The sequence below is a fragment of the Hyperoodon ampullatus genome (assembly GCF_949752795.1).
Source record: "Hyperoodon ampullatus genome assembly, chromosome: 6".
Lineage (NCBI taxonomy): Eukaryota > Metazoa > Chordata > Mammalia > Artiodactyla > Ziphiidae > Hyperoodon > Hyperoodon ampullatus.
Genome location: NC_136919.1, coordinates 56,787,607 through 56,812,027, shown reverse-complemented (window position 1 = coordinate 56,812,027; position 24,421 = coordinate 56,787,607). Strand labels below are relative to the sequence as shown.

General features: G+C 38.2%; 1 protein-coding gene across 3 annotated transcripts in view; it reads left to right on the top strand.

Moving 5' to 3' along the window:
* The window catches only part of FOCAD (focadhesin), a gene marked incomplete at its 5' end in the record, with an annotated part of 286,040 nt that overhangs the window by 209,274 nt on the left and 52,345 nt on the right, over nt 1-24,421 (top strand). For all 3 annotated transcript variants that reach the window (XM_079706945.1, XM_079706946.1, XM_079706947.1), the window contains 6 exons: nt 968-1,056; nt 4,228-4,272; nt 9,294-9,402; nt 12,317-12,433; nt 14,998-15,236; nt 18,512-18,601. In XM_079706945.1, coding sequence (XP_079563071.1) covers nt 968-1,056; nt 4,228-4,272; nt 9,294-9,402; nt 12,317-12,433; nt 14,998-15,236; nt 18,512-18,601 — 689 coding nt within the window. The remainder of the gene's footprint in view (nt 1-967; nt 1,057-4,227; nt 4,273-9,293; nt 9,403-12,316; nt 12,434-14,997; nt 15,237-18,511; nt 18,602-24,421) is intronic.

The window sequence follows — 24,421 nt, the reverse complement described above, 5'->3', positions numbered from 1 at the left end:
TCATTAAACATCTGGAAAGATGTTCAATCTCAGTAAACAGTAAAATGAAAACTAAAACCATAATGGGCCCCATTTTACACCTCCCAAAATGGTAAAAATTTAAAAGCCTGGTAATTTCAAATGCTGGTGAGGATGTGAAGTGGCCATAACTCTTATTTACCGCTAGTGAGAATATGAGCCACACGACCACTTCTGAAAATGGTTTGGTATTACTCAGTAATGCAATATGCAATCTGAGTTCTTGTTCAGTTCAGGGTATAACAATAAACCAGAATTTCAGTTACATTTAAATAATGTAATTGGTGATGGAGTAGAGGGGAAAGCATCTGGTCAAAATAATCCTGAGTATAAAAAAATAGAAGAGATAATAAATATTTAATAAATATTTGAAGGCTTTGCCCTTAAAGGGATGATGATATTAGCTATATTTTTATTGCATGGTACAGGTTGAGAATTATATCTATAAGTTTAGTCAAGAAATAGAAATGTAATGTGCATCTGTTTGAGAATAACTTTTGTTATACATTACCTAAATCTTAAATGGTATATACTTCCTACTCATTTCTACCATTCTGTTAGAATACTGGTACCCAGACCCCAATCTTGGTATTATGTCAGTTGAAATTGTCAGCTGCTGACACAGGCAGATGTTTACAACATAGGGGATTTGTTGATTAGGACCTCTGGACTTCAAATCTGCTTTTAATAGATATCCCCAGATGAAGCACTCTGCACTAAATTTGCCAAACATACAACTTCTCCAGGATATACTTATTTGGTGAATGTGGAAATCCCTGAGCATGATATAATTCTCTCTCCTCACACATCTTCTATCAAAATCTGATATCTTATCAGGAACACCTAAGGCCAACTGGAAAAAGATTGTTACCTAAGTGTTTTCCAAAGAAATTTTAAGATAATTTTGGCCACAGAGTTTGCATGCTGATTGATGCTGTGCTTTTTGCAGGGGAGGATAGGAGAGCTGGAGTTGCAGTTAAAACATGGAAAAGAAGGACCTGAGGAGGTGCAATACAAAAAAAGCACAGCCTGGCTCTGGTAAGGGGATGGCTTTCTGTGCTCATTATTTGTTATGGGAAATGAACTGTGAAGGAGAAGGTGACCACTTTAAAGGCTTTAATGTTGGAATTTTAACCTCTATATGAGCCTGAAGGCAAAGGGCTGAAGATGTGATAAGTGTATTTTCTATTTCCTCCCCGGATCAAAGAAGGAGCACTTTATTCATGGTTTTTAAATATTTTTATTGTTTTCTAAAGCAGTGTGGAAATGATTTGTTTTTCCCTTTTTCCCTATAATTGATTATTTTATATGCTTTTGAATGAAAATTGAGGTTTTCCCACTCATTTAGTCAAGGAATACCCTTCCACTCCCCTGCTCCTCCCTCCCCAAGACATCTTCATTATCAGGAGCAATTTTACCATGTCAAGGCTTTAATTTCTTTGGCAGATGTCCCCCAGTGAATTCCCACTATATTACCTTGAAATGTGTAAGTGCTGGCACATTAAAAGCAATTTAAATTGTTACATAGGTTGTGATGAATACCTTGTCAGATTAATGTTGCAGCAGCCTAAATCTAAGTAAAGTGCCCAGAATCTAAATAGCTTTTCCTGTAGCCACAGGTTTCTTTAATATAAAAATCTGTTCAAAGGTTACTTGGTTTCAGTTTTTTATTTACTAACAATTGGCATATGTAGAAAAGCAGAAGCTGCGTGTGTGTGTGCACGTGCATACATGTACACATGTATGGTTAACTAATTCTATTCTAAGTTACATTTCCTAGATTCATTTAAAAAATAGCAATGCAGTTTAAAACGTTATGACATTGGATTTAAGATTAGAGATTAAGAATTTGGATTTCGCTTCCTATTTGCTATTTTCTTTTACACATAGGTTTAATTTCATCTTCTGAAAATGATAATTTGGGGAGTGGTCTGTTAGCAGTACTCTTCCAAATATACATGGTGACATATGGAATGGAGGATGTGAGAGAGAGATGGAAGTCAAGGATAACTCCAAGATTTTGACTGTGAATAACTAAAAGTATGGAGTTCCCATTTACTAAGATGGAGAAAACTATAGAAAAGCAGGTCTGTCTAGGGTAGAAATCAGGTTTGAGACTTGCTAAGCCTGAGATACCTAATTAGATCTGCAGTTTGGAGATATCAAGTAGGTTGTTGACTGTGAGTCTAGAGGTCAGGGGTAAGGTCAGGGCTGGATATATAAATTTGGGAATCATCATCATATTGACTGCATTTAAAATCACATTGCTGGATGAGATCACCTGGGGAATGAGTAAAGATAGAACAAAGGTCAGAGGACTGAGCCCTGGAGCACTTCAACATTTAGAAATGGGGGACATGATGAGGGAGCCAGTAAAGCAGATGGAAGATTAGTGTTGTAGGAAGAAAACCAAGAGAGAATGGAATCGTAAAAGCCACCTTAAAAGGTGAAGGAAGAAAGTGTTTCAAGAAAGGAGCAACCGATTGTGTCCAATGCTGCTCTGAGACTACAAAAGATGGAGACTGAGAGCTGAGCATTAGATTTGGCCTCTTGAAAGTCACTGGTGACCATGAAGGAGCTGTTTTGTAGGAACAAAACCCAAATTATAGAAGGGCCTAGAGAGTGGAAAGAGATAAACTGGAGTCATAAGTATAAGCTACTCTTCTAAATGAGTTCTGATGTGTGAGAAGCAGTGGAATGGGGCAGTAGCTGGAGGGCTTCTTCTTTTAAGATGGTAGATATTATCATGTGTTCACAAGCTAAGGGGAGTAATACAAGTGGAGAAGGAAGAATTGGTGATGCAGCAGAGAGAAGGGAGAGTAGGTAAGAGGAGGGAACTAACGGAGGGTGTGGCCCTACCTAGAAGTACAGGCAAGTCATCATCTGTCAATATTTCACGTTGACCAGTAAAAGAATACACTGAATGCACTATTCTCCATTTAGGAAGACCAAGATTGGACAATACGTTTTAGAGAAATTTACTGTCAAATGGTTTTATAAAGTACAAGTTTAAGGAGCAGTTTGCAACTATCTGAAAAACTTGGTTCTTAAGAATGACTCATTCTCAAAGAGTGCTGAATAGCTAAGATTTTATTATATTTCAAATGCAAATACAGTTATATTTGCAAAACTTTTATGATAGTTATAAAAACTTTGAATTTATGAAACTCAAAATGTATAGTGAACATGTTTATGATATCATCTTTGGAATATAAATTTGGCAGTCAATGATTGTTTTTCACTTTATCTCAAGACTCTTATATGAAAAAAACTGTGAATATTTTAATTGAACATACCTTTCTTTAAATCCATAAATGTAAGTATTTTCTTTTAGTTCAATTTTATAACCAACACTTGTTTTTTTATTGAGGTATGATTGACATATAACATTATATCAGTTTCACGTATACCATAGCGAACATTTTAGATTTTATTTTGTATACATACATAGTGAAAATTCTATTATCTACAACTTGAAAGCAGTAAATTGCTGTTTCGGTGAGCTCTTGTGCAGAAAAGAGAGAATGTTTTAGTCAGTTCAGGCTGCTATAACAAAAATACCATAGACCAGATGGCTTAAACAACAGAATTTATTTCCTACAGTTATGGAGGCTGGGAAACCCTTGATCAAGGTGACAGCAGACCTGGTGCTGGTGAGGGCCTGCTTCCTAAGTTTGCAGATGGCTGCCTTCTCCTTGTAGCTTCACATGGCAGAGAGCAGAGAGAAAGGAAGCTCTCTGGTCTCTCTTCTCTCTTCTTTTAAGGACACTAATCGCATTCATGAGGGCCCCACCCTCATGACCTCCCAAAGGCCCCACCTCCAAATACCATACATTCAGAGTTAAGATTTCAACATGTGAATTTGGGGCAGCAGGACACAAACATTCAGTCCATCACAGAGAATAATATAAAGGACACTTGTATACCCAGCACTCAGTTTAAGAGATGACACCATGAAAACACTGCCTATACATTAGTTGCATTCACCTCCTTCCCTGCCTCTACTAAGTAACCTAAGGACTAGGAAGATGAAACCGTCTTGGAAATGAAGCCCTTATTACAGTTCTTTCACCTTACACTAAAATTCTACATGGAAGTTTTAAGATCTGGAGTCATTGTCAGAGGTTCTTATTAATTGATGACTAAGCAAAAAGATTGGTTTCTTGCTCTACTATAAACTCTCATACCTATTTTCCATTTGTATCACAGGGTTCGAGACATGTTGACTGATGAGGTCACCAAAGCAGCTGCAAAGTAAGATCCATTTATTCTCTTACCAGGAATTTTCTATAAATAGTTTTCTTCCTCACAGGTATGAACAGTTTCTCCTTTTCTGGCATTTCATTACTTTAAGGATTTAAAGGACTTTTCAGGTTTTTTTTTTTTTTGCGGTACGCGGGCCTCTCACTGTTGTGGCCTCTCCCATTGTGGAGCACAGGCTCCGGACGCACAAGCTCAGCGGCCATGGCTCACGGGCCCAGCCGCTCCGCGGCATGTGGGATTTTCCCGGACCGGGGCACGAACTCACGTCCCCTGCATCGGCAGGTGGACTCTCAACCTCTGCGCCACCAGGGAAGCCCTTTTCAGTTATTTTTTTAAAAATCAGCTGTTATCCTTTCTCATATTCAGTTAATTCTTACTACATGTCTTTCTGTGAAAATACGGAGGAACCAGTACAGGCACATAACTTTACATCACAGTAGTGCCCATGCTGTACACCTAACAAAATGCCCTGTGCTTTGGCTTAGATTTAAAGGATTGTGATTTAGTACAAGGGAGAAAAAATCTTTGCTAATGTGAATTATGTCTATTTTACAAACAGATGATTAAATCTCAACTGTGAACTGGTAAATAATTTAAGGTAGTACCTCCTTTTTTTCTCCTGGTGTTATTGGGCCCAGGGTAGCTAAATATTGAATTTTTTAATACTAAAAACTAATGTGAAGACCCAGTAAAAAAGCAATTTCCATCATATCCTTATGGTTGTTTTAACAAAAATAACTTGAGTGTTGCTACCTTGAGGCTTTTTATTTATCTTAAGCCAACTCTTACTAAGAAAATTATACCTTAGTGAACTTGCTTGAACAGTCTCTTCAGGTCCCTTTGTTAGCAAGCTGCCTAATTGTTCCTGGTAGTAAGTTACACGTCAGTTATACACTTCTCCTTTTCACTATTAGCCTTAGCTTGCTGCTGTTTGACTTCCTTTCTTCTTATTCACCAAATAATATAGATATACCTTTGACCCAGAGAATTTCATATGTATTGAAAGTCTATATTATCTAGAAATATTTAACTACAGTTTATTTTTCTCATGTCCTAGAACCTTCTGTAGCTACATAGATTTTGCCTAAAAAACAAAACCCAAAAAACACCATCTACCGTAGAGTTCGCTTTCCACCCGCAACTTCTTAAGCAGGTACTTCACTCTAAAACCTGATCTCAATACCTGATCACTACTCAGCCTCATGTCTTCTGAATATAGTGGTAATCCTCCCCTACACTCAGTTCCATGGGAGGCAATGGGAAGTATCTGTTGACAAAATGAAAACTAAAGTACAGAGAGGCTTTGATAGGGACTCCTTTGTGTCTGTTTATCTAGTTTGGTGAATTGCAGACACAGTGGGAGAGCACTCAGTTGCTTATTGGAGGGGAGGAGGTGCTGGGATGGGGGGCTGCCTTTAGCCTTTACCTTTCATAGCTTGTTCTATTATGTAGTCTACTTAGTTCCTGTTAAAAACAGTGCTCTGACATTTGCAACAAAAGCTCAAATGCTGAAGAAACTAGCAGGTTTCTATTAAAACAAACTGTAATTTTGCCTCTCCAGTAGTTTTGGCAGATTCCATTCTAAAATTTTAGTTCACCAAGACTTTAATCTTAGATTTGCAAAGCATCATTTCATGACTAATACCTAAAAAGAGTGTGTTCACATTCTCAGTGGTATGGAGTAAAAATAATTTATGTTCTCATGGTGTTACCTTTTCATCAAAAATCTCCAAGTATTTTATAGACCTTATCTTATTAAAGCAATCCTGACAATACTAGGCATGACAGCAAGTGAGCAGGAGATAGTTAAGGTCCAGAGGCTGAGAGATTAATGATAGAGTGGAAGAAAAAAATCACTCTGCTGCCTTCTCTTTACTTTTTCCCACTGACTTCCTCCAGTCATGTGAGGACCGCATCACCATCTCCTGCCAGCTTAGCCTTCTATTCCTTGGACCATGGCTGCCACAGGCTACTTTGGGCCAATGTAGGGCTTATTTTGTTCTGAGGCATAAATTAAATGTAGGAAGTAAAACACTAATCACAGCATTAGACTGATTTGCTCATTTGAGAGCATTTTAAAAAGCATCAGGGATAGGACTAAGGGAGAATCAGAACACAGATAAAACCTGATGATTGATGTAAATTTATTTTCATTGTTAATAATTAAATAGATTTGAACCTGAAGATAAAAATCCCCAAAGGATTGGGTCACTTTACTAATATGTAATGTAATACTTTGTCCCTAAGAAAGCATCATTGTAGCTCATCCTTCCTTGAGCTTTTTAATTAGGTTAATGGCATCTGTTTGTTTCAAAGGACAATTTAATTAAAATGTCAGTGGTGTTGCCTAGATAAATACTGCACTGATGCTGACATGTTATTATGCAAATTAATCACTGCTGCTTGACTGGTAGGGGATAGTTACGTGATCAACAAGGTGAAGAGTTTTTGCTGAACCTATTCTAGAGTTTCACCTGGCCAGCTCCTCCTTGAATTTGTCTCACTGTGTATGTATGGAGTGTCTTCTCTCCATAACTCACTGCAAGGCAAGTGGGGAATGAAAAGATGTTCAAGAGCTAGTCACCGGTGGGAGGGAGACGCAAGAGGGAGGAGCTATGGGGATACATGTATATGTATAGCTGATTCACTTTGTTATAAAGCAGAAACTAACACACCATTGTAAAGCAATTATACTCCAATAAAGATGTTAAAAAAAAAAAGAGAGAGCTAGTCACCGTACCTTTATGAAATGTGTAACTTGGCCTAAGCATGCATTGTGACTGTGGGCTAGTTTTTCCTATTCAAAGATTAATGTCCAAATATGCATTTAGTCTGCATCCAAAGATCTAATTACCAGTGACTTTAAATACATTTTACCCCATTTTACAAGAACAATACATGCTCAGGAATGTCAAGACCAGAGAAACTTTTGAAATACAGTGATTTGGGGTACTGTTTTAAAACTGAGGCTAAATTCTCTTTCAGAATTTCAGGGTTAAAAAGACACTTTTTATGTCATCTTGACTAATATTCTTGTTTTAAAAGATTTTGATACCCAATTTCTGGTGACCATCTAAGAATTTCTCCAGGGTGATAAATTCACTGAGAATTTAAAACTTTTTTTAATCTTACTTCAGGGATTCGTGACCACTTTGTAGCAGAACAGGCTTCAAGGTATTCTCAGTTAAAGGAAAGGGAGAATATTAAAATAAAGGATTTTTTTTTTTTTTTGCTGTACATGGACCTTCTCACTGTTGTGGCCTCTCCTGTTGTGGAGCACAGGCTCCGGACGCACAGGCTCAGCGGCCATGGCTCACGGGCCCAGCCGCTCCGCGGCATGTGGGATCCTCCCGGACCGGGGCACGAACCCGTGTCCCCTGCATCGGCAGGCGGACCCTCAACCACTGCGCCACCAAAAATAAATAAATAAATAAATAAAGGATTTAATTTTGATTTTGTTAAATGATTTTCTGGCTAGGGCACCTGGGCATGCCCACATCTTGCCTTGCTTCCTGGGATTTTATTGTTAGCTATAGGAGTTCCCAGTAATCCTCACTGCAAAACTGCTTCAACCTCAAGTCTTCCTTTCTGTTTTCTCCCCCTACCCCATCCCTCAGTGTAAATGTTGTTGTCTTATCAATGTATGACAGGCCTCATGGAGGAATGATCTAAGAAGAGATGAACAAAATGATTAAGAGTGCAGAGCAAGCCTTCACTGAGCTTAATCACCCCAGAGTAGGAGAGAGAAGGAAGGAAGGAATGGATGGATTGATAGAACTTGATAATGGCAAGTCCTGAGTTCCATTCTTACCAAATGGAAACAAAAATGCAAGAACACGGGTGTATACTAACCTTTTGATACTCACTAACTCACATGTTCAGTCATGACTGTGGCCTAGGGCCGGAGACACTAGGCTTGCATGGGGAGCAGGGCTGGAAATCTTCCTCATCCCGCCCATCTGTTCTATTCCTGCACCAGGGTAAGCAAGGGAGTAGTTCTTGGATGTACACACTGATTAAAGTTCAGGTCTCAAGTCCAGGTTTGGGGAAGCATTCTCTGCATTTATGGAAACCCACAATCGTAGAACTCCCTGAGAACGGAACTGTCCGATGGTAAGGGTGCTGTGTTGCCTGAGTTCTGTTACGACGAAGTCAGCAAGCCAAGAGCATCTCATCAGTGTCCCACTGGGGATTTTATTCTATAGGCTCACTTTGGAATTATGGAATAATACTAAATGTACATTTTCCAGTGGTAAGTGTATTTAAAAGATTCAGTTTTCTTGATACCAAATTCATAAGTCAAACTTAAGATTTTATTGCCAATATTAGAAAACTACCATTTGAGTGATATAAAAAGACAACTCTCTATGCAAATAGTCTAAAAACAAGCCTTTTTTGCATCTTATCTAGGGTTTCTGAATTATGTTACAGACTGACTTTAAGGTTGCTGGCTTTGGCATATTAAGAGAAAGAGGGGAAAATGATAATGGTGGAGGAAAGCTGCCGGCATGTCGAGTTGCTGTTAAAGTATGCCGTCTGAAGTGGTTCACTAGAAGCTGATTCCACACACCAGTGCTTTAGAAAAGCCAGGGGCCAGTTGCATTCTGCTGGGTTTATTCACACAACTTTCCTTTGCTGTGTTTCCAAAACAAATCAATACATTTTTATATTGGCCAAAGATGACACTGAAGAAGATGGCTTGGGAAATGTAAGGCCTAATGATGAAATAAAAATTTTAGGAAGAAGAAGCTTAGATGTATGAGCTTATTAGATTTTTTAGGTTACCCAAAGCATAATGACCATACACTTATAAGAAGAGTTAAAAATCAGCACTAGTGTCAGAAGGAGGAAAGAAGCTGCTGGCATCAGGGAACCAACAGACCTGTGTTTACAAGGCTCTGTGAAGGGATGGAAGTGCTTTTGACCTCATCTGCCCTCCCTATAATAGCACCTTCTCTTCTCCCGGTTAATGCCCCCAAATCCTCTCTTGGAATTTTTTTCTTTTTAAACAGAGACAGCCCAGTGGTCAAAGGCAACGCACTGCTAGCCTTAAGCAGCCTTGCTGTCGTCGTTTCCAGACATGAAGCCAGCCTCTCCTCAGACTCTGAGGGTGTCCTGGAGGTGAGTTAAGGGTGATTAGAAGGGTGTAACGTGTGAAAAGTGAGACTTCTCCTAAAGCCTGGCCCTGAATTTAGGAGGTTACAGTCATTAGCTGTGCTACCCTATGCATCTTTATACTGTAAGCCTTAGTGGCCTCTAAAACACTTTTCTTTGCTGCTTTTCTGTTTTGCTTTCTCCATCACAGTTAAGTGGTCATTTCCATTTGAAGGTACCAATTTTATGCAGCAGGGCTTGTCTTTTTGTGATTACATCATGGTAACCAATCTTAGGAGGTTAACTAGGCTTACTGAAAGTGAACAATGATGTCAAAAAAATGATAAATAAGCAGTGTTTACTGACTGAAAAAAATTGCACTTTGCATTTTAATTGTAGATGTCAGTGACAAAGTGCCTATTCATTTTTTGCAAGGCATTTATTTCTTAATTAAACATGTGGCAAGCTGGCCAATGTTCATTTCCAATGTACTTTTTCAGATAATTCATATCTGTCAAAATAAAAAGGCATGGATTTATTCTTCTTTAAGCCCCGTTTTCTGGTAGCTATCATTATCTGGAGACAATATAGTCAAGTGGTTAAAAAACACAGGCTTTGGAGTAGGAGAGTCCTAGATTTAAATCCTAATACTTGCATTTACTAGCTCTATGGCTTATTGTTGGTAATCTCACCTTTCAGAGCCTATTTCCCCATCTGTAAAATGGGGATAACAATACTTACCAGATAGGATTATTGTTAGGATTAAATGAAGTAATATATATAAGGCACAGTGGCTGGTAAATAGTCAGTAATAGTAACTATTATCATCAGCATCATCACTTCTTGCTGCAAAAATTGGGCTTTATTCAATGCTATTGAGCCTATCTCTGTCCCCACAGAGTGCCCAATGGACCATTTGTATTCTTTTTTCATGGTAGGGTTTTTTGGTGGGTTCTTTTTGGGCAAGAAGCCAACTCTAATTTAAATTAAAAAGGAACTAGAAGAATAAGGAATCTGGAATCCCATGGAATTGAAGGCAAAGCTTAAAAACTGAGTTGGGAGAAGAACAGGAGGCAAGTTGGGGAGTCCACGCACAGGTACTGATGAACCATTTCAGCAGACCACCCCTACTGGGATGGATCGGCTATAGTCATTTACTGTCTTTGCGTCACTCACTTAAGATTCGTAATCCCGTGGGTCCCATGCCTACACCTTCAGCAGGGTAGGATGAGTAGCTTGATTGAGCATTTAACCAAGCTTTAAATCATGGAGGAGGGAATTCCCCAAAGGGTGTTATTACCATTAAACAAGAGAATGATGCTGTGTGGCAAAAGCTACAAATGTGTATTACATGTGGGGAAGGGAAGGAGGCCAAGGAGTTATCGCATGAAGGATAAAAATGTAGTTAGTTACCATATGAAAATTTACCTTTAAGCCCAGAATCTTATTTTAGTAATGAGAAAGATGAAAATTTTTTAGAGTGGAAATGTTTCATATCTTTGAAAGAGCCATGGAATACTTTAGCAGAGGCAACATGCTAGGTAGACCTACAACCTAAAAAGTAAACATGCCTTCCTAGGATCCCTTCGTTTTGGTGTTATTTATGTCAGACTGCCAGTTGTACAGGTCATTTGCCCCAGTAATAACTGGAGGTCTGTCTCAGAGTTTGGGCTCCAGGCCCTTCTATTCTTTATTCCCACAACCTTTGTCCTGTGCTGTGGCACATAGTACACAAAACGTTGAGAAGCCTCACAAGCCAAAGATGGGGCTTTGTTTTTATTCTTGATAACCTTGCCTTTGGCTATTGCTCAACATAAACTCAAGATGTCATTATTTGATTAAAGTTGAAGTTTTCAAACTTCATTCAAATCTGCATTTGACCAACAACTAAAGATCTTAAGAAGAAGGTCTTGTCTGATTCAAGGAATTAATTCCAAGGTTTCTTAACACCGCATCGACCTTTATAGTTTGCACCACTTGTGTGTTACCATGTGAGTTAATGAATGTTTTTTGACATCCATGGTCATGAATGATTTTTTTTAAATTTTCTTTATTTTTTTGGCTGTGTCAGGTCTTAGTTGTGGTGCATGGGCTCTTCCTTGTGGCGTGCGGGTTTTTTCTCTCTCTAGTTGTGTCGCGTGGGCTCCAGAGCATGTAGGCTCTGTAGTTTGCGGCACGTGGACCCTCTCGTTGAGGCGCGCAAGCTCAGTAGTTGTCACGCACGCAGACTTAGTTGCCCCGCTGCATGTGGGATCTTAGTTCCCCGACCAGGGATTGAACCCGTGTCCCTTGCATTGGAAGGCAGATTCTTTACCGCTGAACCACCAGGGAAGTCCCTCATGAATGATTTTTTTTTTAAAACCAAGTTCTCTTTTTACTGAGCTGGGTTTTGTTGTTGTCGTTGTTTTGTTTTTTGCATTCTCTTTCCTCTTCTTTTCCAAACTGAAGATCATTAATGTTTTCTTACTTACATGGCTAGGCAAATGTGATGATTCTTGAGTGATAAGTATAGTGATAGTAAGCAGAAATGCTAGAGATGGTAAAAAACATTTTGTCAGCTGCTTTATTGAAATGACAAGTCAGAAATGAGAAAGTTTGAGTTGGTTTCTCTGCACGTCTCTCCCTTTAACCACCATGTTACCCTCACTGAACACAGGAGAGCTCTAAGGAGCTCCCAGATCTGTTCTGTTTTGCAGCCCTCATCCTCTCAGCTCTGCTAAGTCTTGTATGAAAGGTAAGTCTTATTCACATTGGGGCACAGGTGAGGATGTGTATTTGTCAAATACCTATCTACTTCATGCAGTCCTGGCAGGTGAAGTTTAGTTTTTAATAACAGCACTTCATTCTTTCATACAGAAGGAGGTTGTACCCTGATTCTAGAAATAAAGTTTAGGTTTTTTCTTTTTTCCCATTATCATTTCATGTTTTCCTTCATCTGCAGGTTCAACCTAATTTCCTTTCAATGAAAGTGTGGGTTTCCATGGTGTTTGATACTCTTCTGGTCATTGTCGATAGCCATTACCAACCCAGAGGACAACTTTTCTCCTGGTTTTATTATGTAAGTTTGAGAAATAAAAAATGATTAGAAAACTCAAGAGTTGATTCTTATATGAATTGTTCATGTGAAATCCATGATATAGTGTAAGTCTTAGCTATACATTAGATATAAGTCTCAGCCTTGGCTGTATATTAGAGTCACCTGGGAAACTTTAAATATATATATATATATATATATATATACACACACACATACATACATATTGAAAAAAGAAATACTGATGTATAGGCCTCACCTCTAATGTAATTGCTTGGGAATGGGTCCTGGGTATCAGCGTTTTGAAAGCTTTCTAAGTTATTCTGATGTGTAATCAGGGTCAAGCGCTACAGTTGTAGTAAAATAAACGTTGGCTGAAGATGGAGGACCGTGAGTTTCTGGTCTTGGTTTTTTTCATTGCAGAGTATGTGACCCGGGGAAGTTCAGTTAATCTGTCTGGACCACTGTGTCCTTGTTTATAAAATGAGGTGATTGAGCAATATTAGCTACAGTGATTGTAGCCCCAGCTTTACCTCTTATTAGTTTTGTGACTGTTGACCTGACACTTACTTAACCTATCATCTTATTTTTCCTTCCTGTAAAATGAAGGTAAAAATGAATGCTTTGCCAACTTTGTAGAAGATTGTGAGGATCAAATTATATAATCTACAGGAAAATGTTTTGCAAATGTGAAATGCTCTATAAATACAAAGTAATATTGTTGATCATAAAAAAGCACCTGTTACTTAGTCATTCTCTTTCTTCATGCTTATATGCTAAGATCTGAAGCAAATTGAAAACACACTTTGTTGGTTTAGGTTTCATTTTCCCTTTATTGGCTGTAGTGCATGCTTTATTTCTGTATCTGCATGGAATTATTTTGGTTCTGCCTTATCACTATCCATTGCTTAGGGAATTATAGGGATCATGGGACAATCAGCTGAGTGGCAGAGGATTACAGTTGATTTGAATAAAAATATAGCACAAGTCCTGAACTGTTGCTAAGATCACGATTTTAGCCTGAAACTTCATTGCCTTAGGTCTTCTTTGTACAACATTTTGTGTGCCTCTGTCCTCCTGCCCTTAGGAGGACCTGGTATGTATCCATCTGGGGCTTAGGGTCTGGAACTAGATTTTTTTTACTATACTTGAGGACAAAAAATGACTTACTAGATAACGTAGAATTAAATGGGAAGGTAGATTTTGCTCAAAGAAGTACTTTGTTTACGATGATTTGTTTTCTGTCAGAAGTTTTCTTATTTCTTTAATGATGGATGAAAACCTTGTTAACTTATATGGAGGTCTTTACAGTAGCTGTCTGGTTCAGATATTCAGCAGGACAGGATATTGTATTAGACTTCTAATAGCGCTGCTTAGTTCTTGCTATCCAATAAGAATAATGTCTTTACTAGCCAGCTCGGGGTTGCCTCTTACCTTTGTGATTCTTGCATTATTATACTTTTTCAAAGCCCTGTTTCAAAAGCTACTTTCTTTATTTCCCTTGTCTTAGCAGCTGGGTCATTTTGAGTAGTATCGTCATTGTAATAGTGTTATATTAACTTAAAGAATCCCTTAGTTCATGTTTGCTTTTTATCCTTAAAGTACTAAAGCTTAGATAGCAAATGAGTATAGAATTAAAAACACTTTTTAATGTGTTTTGACTGCAAGAGACAACATGGCCTTTATGGTGTGTCTCAAAATTTGAAGTGGGTAATACTGAGGAATGATAAACGGTCTTTCTTCCCCACTTGAGACATATTTATAAATTATATAATGTCTGGTGGAGCTCTCTAACACAGGACTCTTGTAGAAGCTGTTCATATTCAGCTGCCCTGTCATTTTATTAGGGTTGTTATTCATTTCTTTTCCCATAATTACATATAGGAAAGGAGCATATAGAGCTCTCCATTTCATTTTGAATAGCTGGTTATTGCTTTGTAACCAGAGGCTTTTAGGATTTCAACTTCCTTTTTAATTAAAAGGAATTAACCCCCTGTAGGAAATAATCCATCTACTGGGAAGCGTTCCCACCAAAAATTTTGGGAGATCTGCCAATAGATCCCTGTGCCAAACATACACTTATCCCTCTGTAACTAAACTTGAACTGCCCTCACCCTAACCCCTTTTCTTTTCTCTCCCAGAAAACTCCTGGCTTTCTGGACATTTATAATGTGGCTTGGTGGTTTCTGCAAGCTTGGATAGCTTCACTTGGGGTTTCTCATTATATACACATGTGGGCTTTGAAAACACTGATATTGTTTCAGGCTTTATAGTGAGGGAATTCACACCCTTTAAAAGGAGACACTTATAATTTGTTTTTTCAAATTTAAAAGGGTATTATTAGTCAACCGATTGCTTAGTAGCAAATTGTTTTACTAAGAGTAAGAAGGTAACCCGTAGGTAAACACAGAAATAGATTTATTTATTTATTTATTTTAGATTTATTAAAAAAATTTTTTTTTTTTGGGTGGCAAGGTTGGATTTAGGAGAAGCTTGCATTGTTGTATAGCGCTTTTGTGATAGGTGTGCGTCCTTCATGTTTTAAACAAAAGGCCAACACCCTGTTTTCTTTCTTTGGCATGTCCTAGAAATCCTATTCTGGTGAAAACACAGCTAGTGCCATTGCACGTTCTGCGGCCGCCACGGCTTTGTCTCTCCTCGTGCCAGTTTTCATTATCTCTTGCAAAGAGAAGGTTGAGGAAATCCTGAACATGCTGACTGCCAGGTTACCTGGGAAACCAAGTGCTGATGAGTCTCAAGCCGTGCAAATCCACATGGGCCTTGCTTTGGGGATGTTTCTCTCTCGCTTGTGTGAGGAGAAACTCAGGTACAGTTTATTAAAATATTCCTGTTTTTCCTCTTTGTGACTTATATGGAGGATTTGTCCCTCTCTCTCCCCCATCCCCCGACCCTCTCTCTCTCTCTCTCTCTCTCTCTCTCTCTCTCTAACACTCACACACACACACACACACACACACACACACACACACATTATATCTGAGCAATTTGTGGTGCTCAACTTTTTGAGATGTGCAGCTTGATCCTTTATTCTCCTTTATGAATGAATTTGTCTCTCTAAAATACCATCACATAGACATTAATGTGTTTTAAGGGTTCCTCTTTTTAAAGTGATCGATTACTTGAAAATCATTTCATGCTTAGATGAAAGCCATGTGTAATAGACATGAGGAAAGTCTAATCATAGGGTGCTATAAATTTTAAAAAGCTTCTTTTTTCCCCTCTGGTTTATAAGGGTACAAGTAATTACTTACTCTTTGTTGATATCACTATAAAATGGGAGGAAAAGATCGGGGTACCCCTGTGCCTGAGGGTGCGGGAATCACTGAATCACCTGAGAACTGCATGTACCCAGTTTTAAATATTGCTTTTATCCTGCGCCCTGGCTACATTTTTGTAATCCTTAAAGAGTCTTAATCTCTGCATATTATACTGTGCTTTATTCAGTATGATTGCTCATTTTTAGACTGCTAGCTTTACTCTTGAATGGAGCTAATAGAATATCAAAGACCCAGGTGGAAAATTCCACTAAGTGGGAAAGTTTTCTGGTGCACGAATCTACTTTAGTTTTGTTGCTCATTATATTTATTCTTTATTTTATTACTGATCTTAGAATTTTATATATCCAGATTGATTGTACTGTGGTACAACATGAGTATTTGGGGATCATGAATATTTAGATGTCACTGATTTGGAATTTCAGCCCCATTTTCCTGCATTGGAAATAGTAGGGATTGTGGGGAGAGACATTCTGTTCTGATGTTAGCTGTTCTTAAGCTTACCTAGTTGGCAGAAATTGTCTGTCCAAAAGCAAGAAATGGTGTTGATGTGGGTAAATTGGGTGATATTATGCTATATTTAGATTTCTGTTTGAAACCAGTGGTTAAGTTTACATTTGTAATTTACATAGTTTTGTGCAAACATCCATATGAGAAACCTTTATGAGAACTGCTATTGATCTAGGGAAATACTGTATTTCAGATGCTCATTTTCAGCCCTTGGAAACATCTGTTGGATGATTGGGAAGATTGGCTTAGTCTTTGTGATCATAAATGAAACATTTCCAGAATATTCATTTTGTTCTATTCACCAGTATTAGTATACACAGGCCTGGTTCTGGACGCGAACAAAAAGCTGCCCTTTGCATGTGAATTGACTGTTACATGTCGTGTGGGGGACTGAACAGAACACAAAGTATTTTTATAGACTTAAAACGTGAAAGTGATTTTTTTTCCCCTTTGCTTCTACGCTACAAATGGCGGTCTCTTCACCATCTGTGTTCATGTTCTTTCTTCAGTATCTTTTCAAGCTACTTGTTTTACAACTAAAAATGAGCCATGGCAGTTTAATTCCAGGCAACGCATTTCATTCTATCCTGGCTCTGGCTCCCTTCTTCCTTAGTTTAGGAGGAGATGCTGCTGGTTTTAGGGCTTGCAAGCTTACATTTGTGGTTAATTTAATTATGCTACCTGGAGAAACCTATGGTGGTTCCCCTAAAGCATCCTTTCTGGTTCCTAGATTGCCTTCCACCCCTATCTACCCTACTTGACTTTGCACCTGCAGGAAACCCTGGGGAAGGACACCAGGAAGCTCTTCCTGAGGCGGACTGCCCACAGAATAACTGCAGATTTTAACTTTGCCATAATGATCCTGTATTTGATAGCATTCTCCTGCCTGGTGTGTTAGTACTGCAGCCATTAATATAATTATTCATGGTTCCCACCTTCCTAATTTCATAGAGCAGAGGAATCTGAAATATTTGCCTTTTAGTACTAATAAATATTCTACTAGATAATGACAGTCTCACCAGATAATGACATTTTTGGAGAAAATTTCTATTTTTCTAAAATTAAAGTAAGTGTTTTGAGGGCTACTAACTCTGAATAATCAATGACATCAAATAAGTGGCCCAAAGTGGCCCCTTAGGAGAACAGGATCAGGACAATATCTTGGTCTCAAGAATGAAAAATCACTTTGTAGAAAAGAATTTTGACATTCAATCCATCTTTCTTTTTATTTTTTTAAATTTTTTTGCTGAGGCTTATGAAAAATCTCCTGAATTTAAATTCCAGTCTAGAATTTATTCAGAAAAGTATATTATTCCAAAGCTTGCTTCTGTCATAACTCCCAGAGGAGACTAGTAGGGTCTCTTTAGCATTTGTTTAGGACATTTAAGTACATTTTACTCCAGAGAACAACTATAATAGGGCTTATTTAGTTAAAGCTATTAAAATTGTGTGTGCCTGTGTGCATGTTTTCTCATTGCAAAATGTACTCCTTCACCTCAGGCAAAACCACTATAGTCTTGGTTGGAGAAGATATTATTTAAAGTGTGCTCTGGCTGGCTGGCATTCCTGGGGCTGCATTCCACTCACCATGGTCTGAGGCAGCAGCAGGAGAGCTGACATGTAGGGACCCCTTGATAATAAAGTGTCGGTGATGAAGCCCACAACTCTGCCTGAAAAAACAGATGTAGACCTACATTTTAAGTTTTATTTTACTCTAAATGTCATAGTTCTCACCAAGACAATTAAAAAAAACCACATCAATTACTGTATAAAGGCAGAAAAATATAGGGCTGGGTTTTTCCCCCCCTTTAAAAAAAAAACAGAATAGAACTGAAAACCTCCATATTTGAGACATGAAATCAGAAGTTATAGCCTTTGCAAGAAAGATTTGGAATGATTATTGATAATATCAGCTTAATGGATTAGTAAATATTCTGAAGAAGATCACTTTAGCATTCCTAGAAATAATTTTTTGGAATTCTGAGCTTTGTTCTTATTTTTCAGTGATTTTAAAATTTGAATGAGCTGAGAAAATGCAGAAGTAGCAGTTTTAGGGTTTATTGGTTTGCAAGTGAGTATAATGTACAGAAACCCAATTATTGAATAAATTCTCTGACTCAGTTTCTCTGTCTACAAAATATATGTGAATCATCAATATTGTTATTTGCTACTTTTATATATTTTTTAAAGAAATGCATTTTCAATAAAATATTGAGAGCAAAATATTACATAATAAATATTTTGGACAGTTGAATGATTTTAAATAATTCATTTTTCCCTCTTGGTCTTTACCCAGTGATATATCTGGCCAACAGATGAACCTTCTTCTGATGAAGTCTTTGGATGCCCTGGAAAATTGCTGCTTTGACACTAGTCTTGAATACAAGTATGTTGATTCCATTCCCTCTCTGATACTCAGAGATTAGTTCTTTCTTTGCCATAAATTTTACATTCTATGGTGAAATACTTGTAGGACCCGGTCTTGAATTCCTTTGTGTAGAGATTTCAGTAATAATAAAAAACTCTGTAATTAAAGCTTACTTGTTCTGAAACCCATGTTTCAGAAATAGGCGGTTTGTTTCCATACAAAGCAACAAATGTCATTTTGTGGCTGTCATTAAGGTACCCATACCTTAGATTCTGTCTTGTACTTTACCATATGAGGCGTCTATCTGGGGACTTGTATATATGACAACCTTTTTAAAATCTGTTGAAAATATTCTTTCAACTTGATTTGACTAAGAGACTCTTTGACTCATGATTTGGATTTCCCTATGAAATCCAATGTCAGAGGAATCAAAATAGAAACAAGCAGAGGTTACACCAGAGGTTCCCAACCTCCTCAATATTAGTAGATCCTTTCTCCCCCCAAACTTCATGCTTTTAAAATATTTTGTCTGTTAAACTAAATATCTTAAGAGTTAATTTATTTTCTCATTCCAGTCATGAAAAACAACAAAACCAAAAAAGAATAATCAGAAAATACAATACAAAATGGTGTTAAACGTACTCATTTAGTGAGACATTGAATGTTTTAACTCATCCATGTGGCTTGTGTGGGAAAACATATTATTTTATTAGGCCTTCTGAAATATTGACACCATTGAGAACCTGATTGTACCTTTTTGGACTTCCCTATGTTTTGGAACTTCAGGTTTGGATCTTCTGGGGTTGAAGTTACTAGGAAACTCAACAGAGTATAAGCACTAACCTCCAATTTATTAACTCATTTACTTCATGCTATTATGGGCACTGTTCAAATATGGGTTAAATCAGTGTTTACCAAAAAAATCAGTGTTTAAATTTCTGGCCTTTAGGAACTTATGATCTAAAGTTACATTCATGGATGTAGCCTGTTAAGTTCAGACTAACAAAAGCATAAATGGTAGAAGTACTGCAAGTATCATGTATTTCATCATGTGTAAATAAAGTCAGATCTTCACTTAGTAGGTGGTAGTTATGAGATCTTTCACATGCAGGCTAAGGTTGGATAAGAATGCTTGAAATGCACTCACTTTATCACACTTTAAAGTTGAACACATCAGAGATGAAATGACATGTTGAGTATGGGCAAAGAGAGTTTGGTGGCATGATTCAAGTCTCTTAAATTTAGAAAACGATTAATGGAAGGGATAGGGTCATTTATCTGTTCAGGGGGCCGGTGAAGAGTTGAGTTTTTTGAGCCTAATTCATGTGTTGGTGGTGCTGCCTTTTACAGCCAAGGAGTAAGGTAAGTTTCTGTCCTTCCCTCTCCTCTCTCCCCCTCTTCCTTCTTTCTCCTGCCTTCCCACAAAGGTGTCCAACATATCTGTAGCTCAGGGTATTATAAAGCTGGGGAGAAAATTGTCATTAACATGCTGCACACTTACAGCCAGCTGGAACAATCAGGAGTGACTCTCACGTATCAGCTCCATGAGTTTGCAGGAAGGTGGTTTGAGTGAAGGGAGGGCCATGCAGATAACTGAATGATCCAAAGTATGGGCATTGATGCATTTACAACCTTCATATGTCTAAGCATATGTAACTTTAAAATTAACTTTTTATATTAACAAGGTTCTTATTTCTTCATTCTTACCTTCTTTCTTGATTCTTACCTTCTTAATAAACAAATGTGTTTGGGAGAAGGAAAGGTGGGCCTCCATAGGGGATTGAGCCTGCAGATTCAAGTAGAATAGGGTCATCAGAAATTTCCTGTCCATTTAGTAAAATCTTGCTTGCCTTTCAGCGCCAATTAAAAGCCCAGGTCCTTCAAGAAACCCTCCCTCTGTTCTCTCCAAACTGTGTTTTTCCTAGTTAATGAAGTTTAATATTTTGTCATTTCTAATGCTTTGTGGGTGTCCACGCTTAGGTAGTTCTCTCATTGGTTTTGGGTTCCACTAATACTTACTGAGCAGTGCCATATTTTGCTAGGCCTTTTCACATCCGCTTCTCATGTAATTAAGCCCTGATTACAACCTAAATATTGATACTAAAGCAGGAGTCACCATCACTTCAGTTTACAGATGAAGAACGTGAGTCTAAAATAGGAGACTGGTTCAAGGTCACACACTAAGTGGCAGAGCCAGGAGAGAAACCTAGGTAGTCTGACTTCAAAGCCAGCTTGCTTTCTCTTGCTTAGCACAGCATGGAGAACACATTTCAGTAGAAAGAAAGCAGTTTGACACTTGACAGTGTGGTGCTGATTACTTTTTCTGACATGTGGATGTTGCCTATCATTGAAAGCAGAAGAGAGATTCTAACTAGGCCCAGACCTGGTTCATAGCATAAAGTATTCCCCCATCCAGTGAGCTTGCAGGAGTCCGGGGCAGTCCTCTCTCACCTGAAATATCGGAGGTGTTACCCAAAGGTAGTTAATAGATGTGGGAGCGTGCTACCTCGAGTGATAGAATTCACCCAGAGCAAATTTACCACGCTTCCTTGGTTTAATGGATGTGTCCCTGCTGAGACAACCGAGCACCTGGTCTGGTGTTTGGGGTCCTATCACTTACATTTTGCTGCCATCTAGTGGTACTTATTACACCAGTTCAGTCTTCACAGCCATAACTAGTCATGTTATCCATCAACGACCTGAGCATCGGTTAATTATTGTTGAGCTTTTACAAATGTGATAACATTTGTATAGCACTTTGTAAAGGGCAAAACACTATGCAAATGTTAACTGTTATTAGAACTAATTATTAGATGACCTAGTACTTAATCTGCAGAATAGCCTACAATAAACTAGGGAATTGAAGATTCATCTCTGGTTAATTTTAGAAAAATATATCATGTCCCAGTTGATATAGCAACACACATATCGGAATTATGAGCATAGCTTTTAAGACTCAGAATTTCCTTTGCCAGTGATATTTTAATACACTTGGATAAGAGATTCAAATAAGGAATGACATAATGGGGCATATCATCCTCTTTATCGTTTGTTAGTATTCTTATAGGAGATTTATGTTAGCAATTCCAAAACCTCAATTTTATATCTAACACAGTTTATTTCATCTGTTCAGGACACCAACACTTAAGTCCTTTTTGTTTTCAATGGACAGAAAGATGTGAAAGCTATCTCTGCCCAAGTTATTCTTGGTTTAGAGCTGGTAGAACAGTGAAGCTAGAATGAGGTAAATGTGTAGAAATGCTGAACTAAGCACCTAGAAGAATCTTTAAGACTTAGGGCAAAAGATACACACATTAAAATGTAGAAGATTTGGAAGTCAGAAGGAAACATCAGGAATGAAGCTTTAGGACTACCTTCTTGGTACATGCTGGAACAAATTAGACAAAGTAGAAGGAAACAGTTCAGATGGTCAATAGATGCATACAATCTAACGTATTTTTATTGGCATCCATACGTACTTAGTTAGACTATATATTCGTATATCATAACAGTCAGCTAATAACCAAATGAATAGAATTGTTAGTGACTGTTAACCTTGCCCAAGAATAATTCTGCTGTGATATTTTTTTAGGTAAATGTAAACTAGAAACTGGGATGTCTTTTTCTAGACCTTTGTGCCCATGTGCCTTGAGATGGTGAAAGAGGAGCTTCAGTCCAGGGGATAGAGATTTTTGTGTGCCCAGAATAGCCAGAAAAGCAAGACCTATCTATTATTTGAAAAAGATGAACCCCAGTAGTTAAGTGAGGTTTGAGAAGAATCTTTTTTCCTCATAAACCTGACACCTCTTTCTTAAATTAGTCTGGCAAAAAATAGAAATCGAGTTTTCTTGATTGAATCTTGGATGATACATTCAGTGAATTTTACCACTCATAAATTTTGCCTCCAACTGAACATGAAAATCAAGCCTTGGGGTTTTTTTTGGGGGGTTCCCCCCTATAGATTTTCTCTCCACTTTAGATTCTCTTGAAACCAAAGAGAATTTGGTCAGTTCTTCAGCATTCAGTAAATGTTGGTTGAACGCCTCTCCCTGTCAAGCAGTGTTACTAGGTGCCAAAAATACTGTGGTGAGGAAAAAACAGAAAAGGTACCTACCCTCGTGGAGCTTGCAAGCTAGTGAAGGACATGGTCAGTAATCAAATCAGCTCCCAGATAATCTTCATCGGAGTATATCATTAAAATTGTCTGAAGTAAATTAGTACAAGGTACTATGGGAAAATACTAAGGAGGTTCCCTGCTGGGCCAGGGCAGGTATCCCTGAGGAAGTAACATTTGAAATCCTAAGCATAAATAGCAGTTACATAGTTAAAGAGGGAGCAAAAGTTAAATTTTAAAGTATTAAATGATGTTTGTCTAACTATATCTTTGGTCTGATTTCAGGTTTTCATATGCATCAATATAGAAAGATGGCCAAAAAAAACCTTTCCTGTAGAGTCTAAATGAAAACAAAGACTTTAAATCCATTCTAATCAGCAGTAGCCTTTCCTCTTTCAGAAATGTGATTTGTCTCAAAAGCACACAGTGTTCAGATGTTAGATGCTGATTTAACTCATTGAAATATGCATTATGCTAGTTGAGCTGGTTGTTAAGTTCATGTAAGCAGGAACAGCAGTTCTGCCTGACTTGGATTATTGCTGCAGTAGCTTCCTGACAAAGGATTTTCTAATGCCAGATTGTTGTGCAATAGAACCTAGGAAAACACACCTGAGACATGTTGCCTTCTCATAATCATTCCATCATGGCATCACACAGGATGCCGGGAGGGGCCTGGGTTTGGCAGTTGGAACAGAAGGCTGGAAGTCAAAAAACCCTGTCTTCTATCCATGCTCTGCTGGAAACTCTCTGCATGACCTTGAGCAAATCCCGTAGCCTCTCCATCCTCTTGGGTATCTCTTATCGGATGTGGAAGCTCCGTTGGCACAGAGGTGTCAGGGGAAGTAACTAACATGTCCAAGAAACTATGTGAAGGTCTTGACGCCAGCCAAAGCGATAGATGCTATATAAGAGCAAAATGACATAACATACGGGCATTGAAATATGTTATTGGAGAAATGCCCTGGAATGTCTTCTTAAGCAGTAGATATCAGGAAGAGAGGCAAGCCAAACCAGAGTGAGGATGATTTCTGAAAAACGTCAGCATTTCCTCAACTTGAAAAACAACAATGATGATAAAAACTTTTTCAAAAGAGTAAAAAAATTACCCCCAAGCCACATTTATCTTATCACACTAACTAGAAGTTTTCTGGGAGAACAATTCTTTTCTTTAAATGGATATGTATTCTTTCAGGAGAACTGGGGCACAAAGCCCAAGATTCCAATTGAATTGTCACATGGGGTAACTTTTGACAAGCCTGTCATTTGTCCATTTTCTCTTCTGACCCAGTGGTACTCCGAGGGATCAGAGGGGAGAAGAGGATTAATGTCATTGTGCACAGACAAATACACAGTTTCTTTACGACACAAATTCCACTTGTTGAAGTTGACTAGGAAACATGAAGCACTTAGCAGTACCTCGTAATTATTCCTTGCATTCATCCGCCCCTCCTCCCCCCGTTATTAGTCAGATGGCCTCAGCTCATATCCTGAAATTTAGGCTTTTCTCTCCTTATGCAGTTAATCATAGTGCACTCAGCATGATTGCCGGGGTGGGGGGCAGTCAGTGGAGAGAGGACCACAGCATTTCTCTAAGTGCAGAGATAGAACTGGTTTGACTAATTTTTATGCCTCCTTCTCTTACAGAGTTTGTCAAACTATTTCATGTATTTATTTGTTTCCTCCATTGGGTACATACCACTGGCATGGGCCACGGACACATTTTG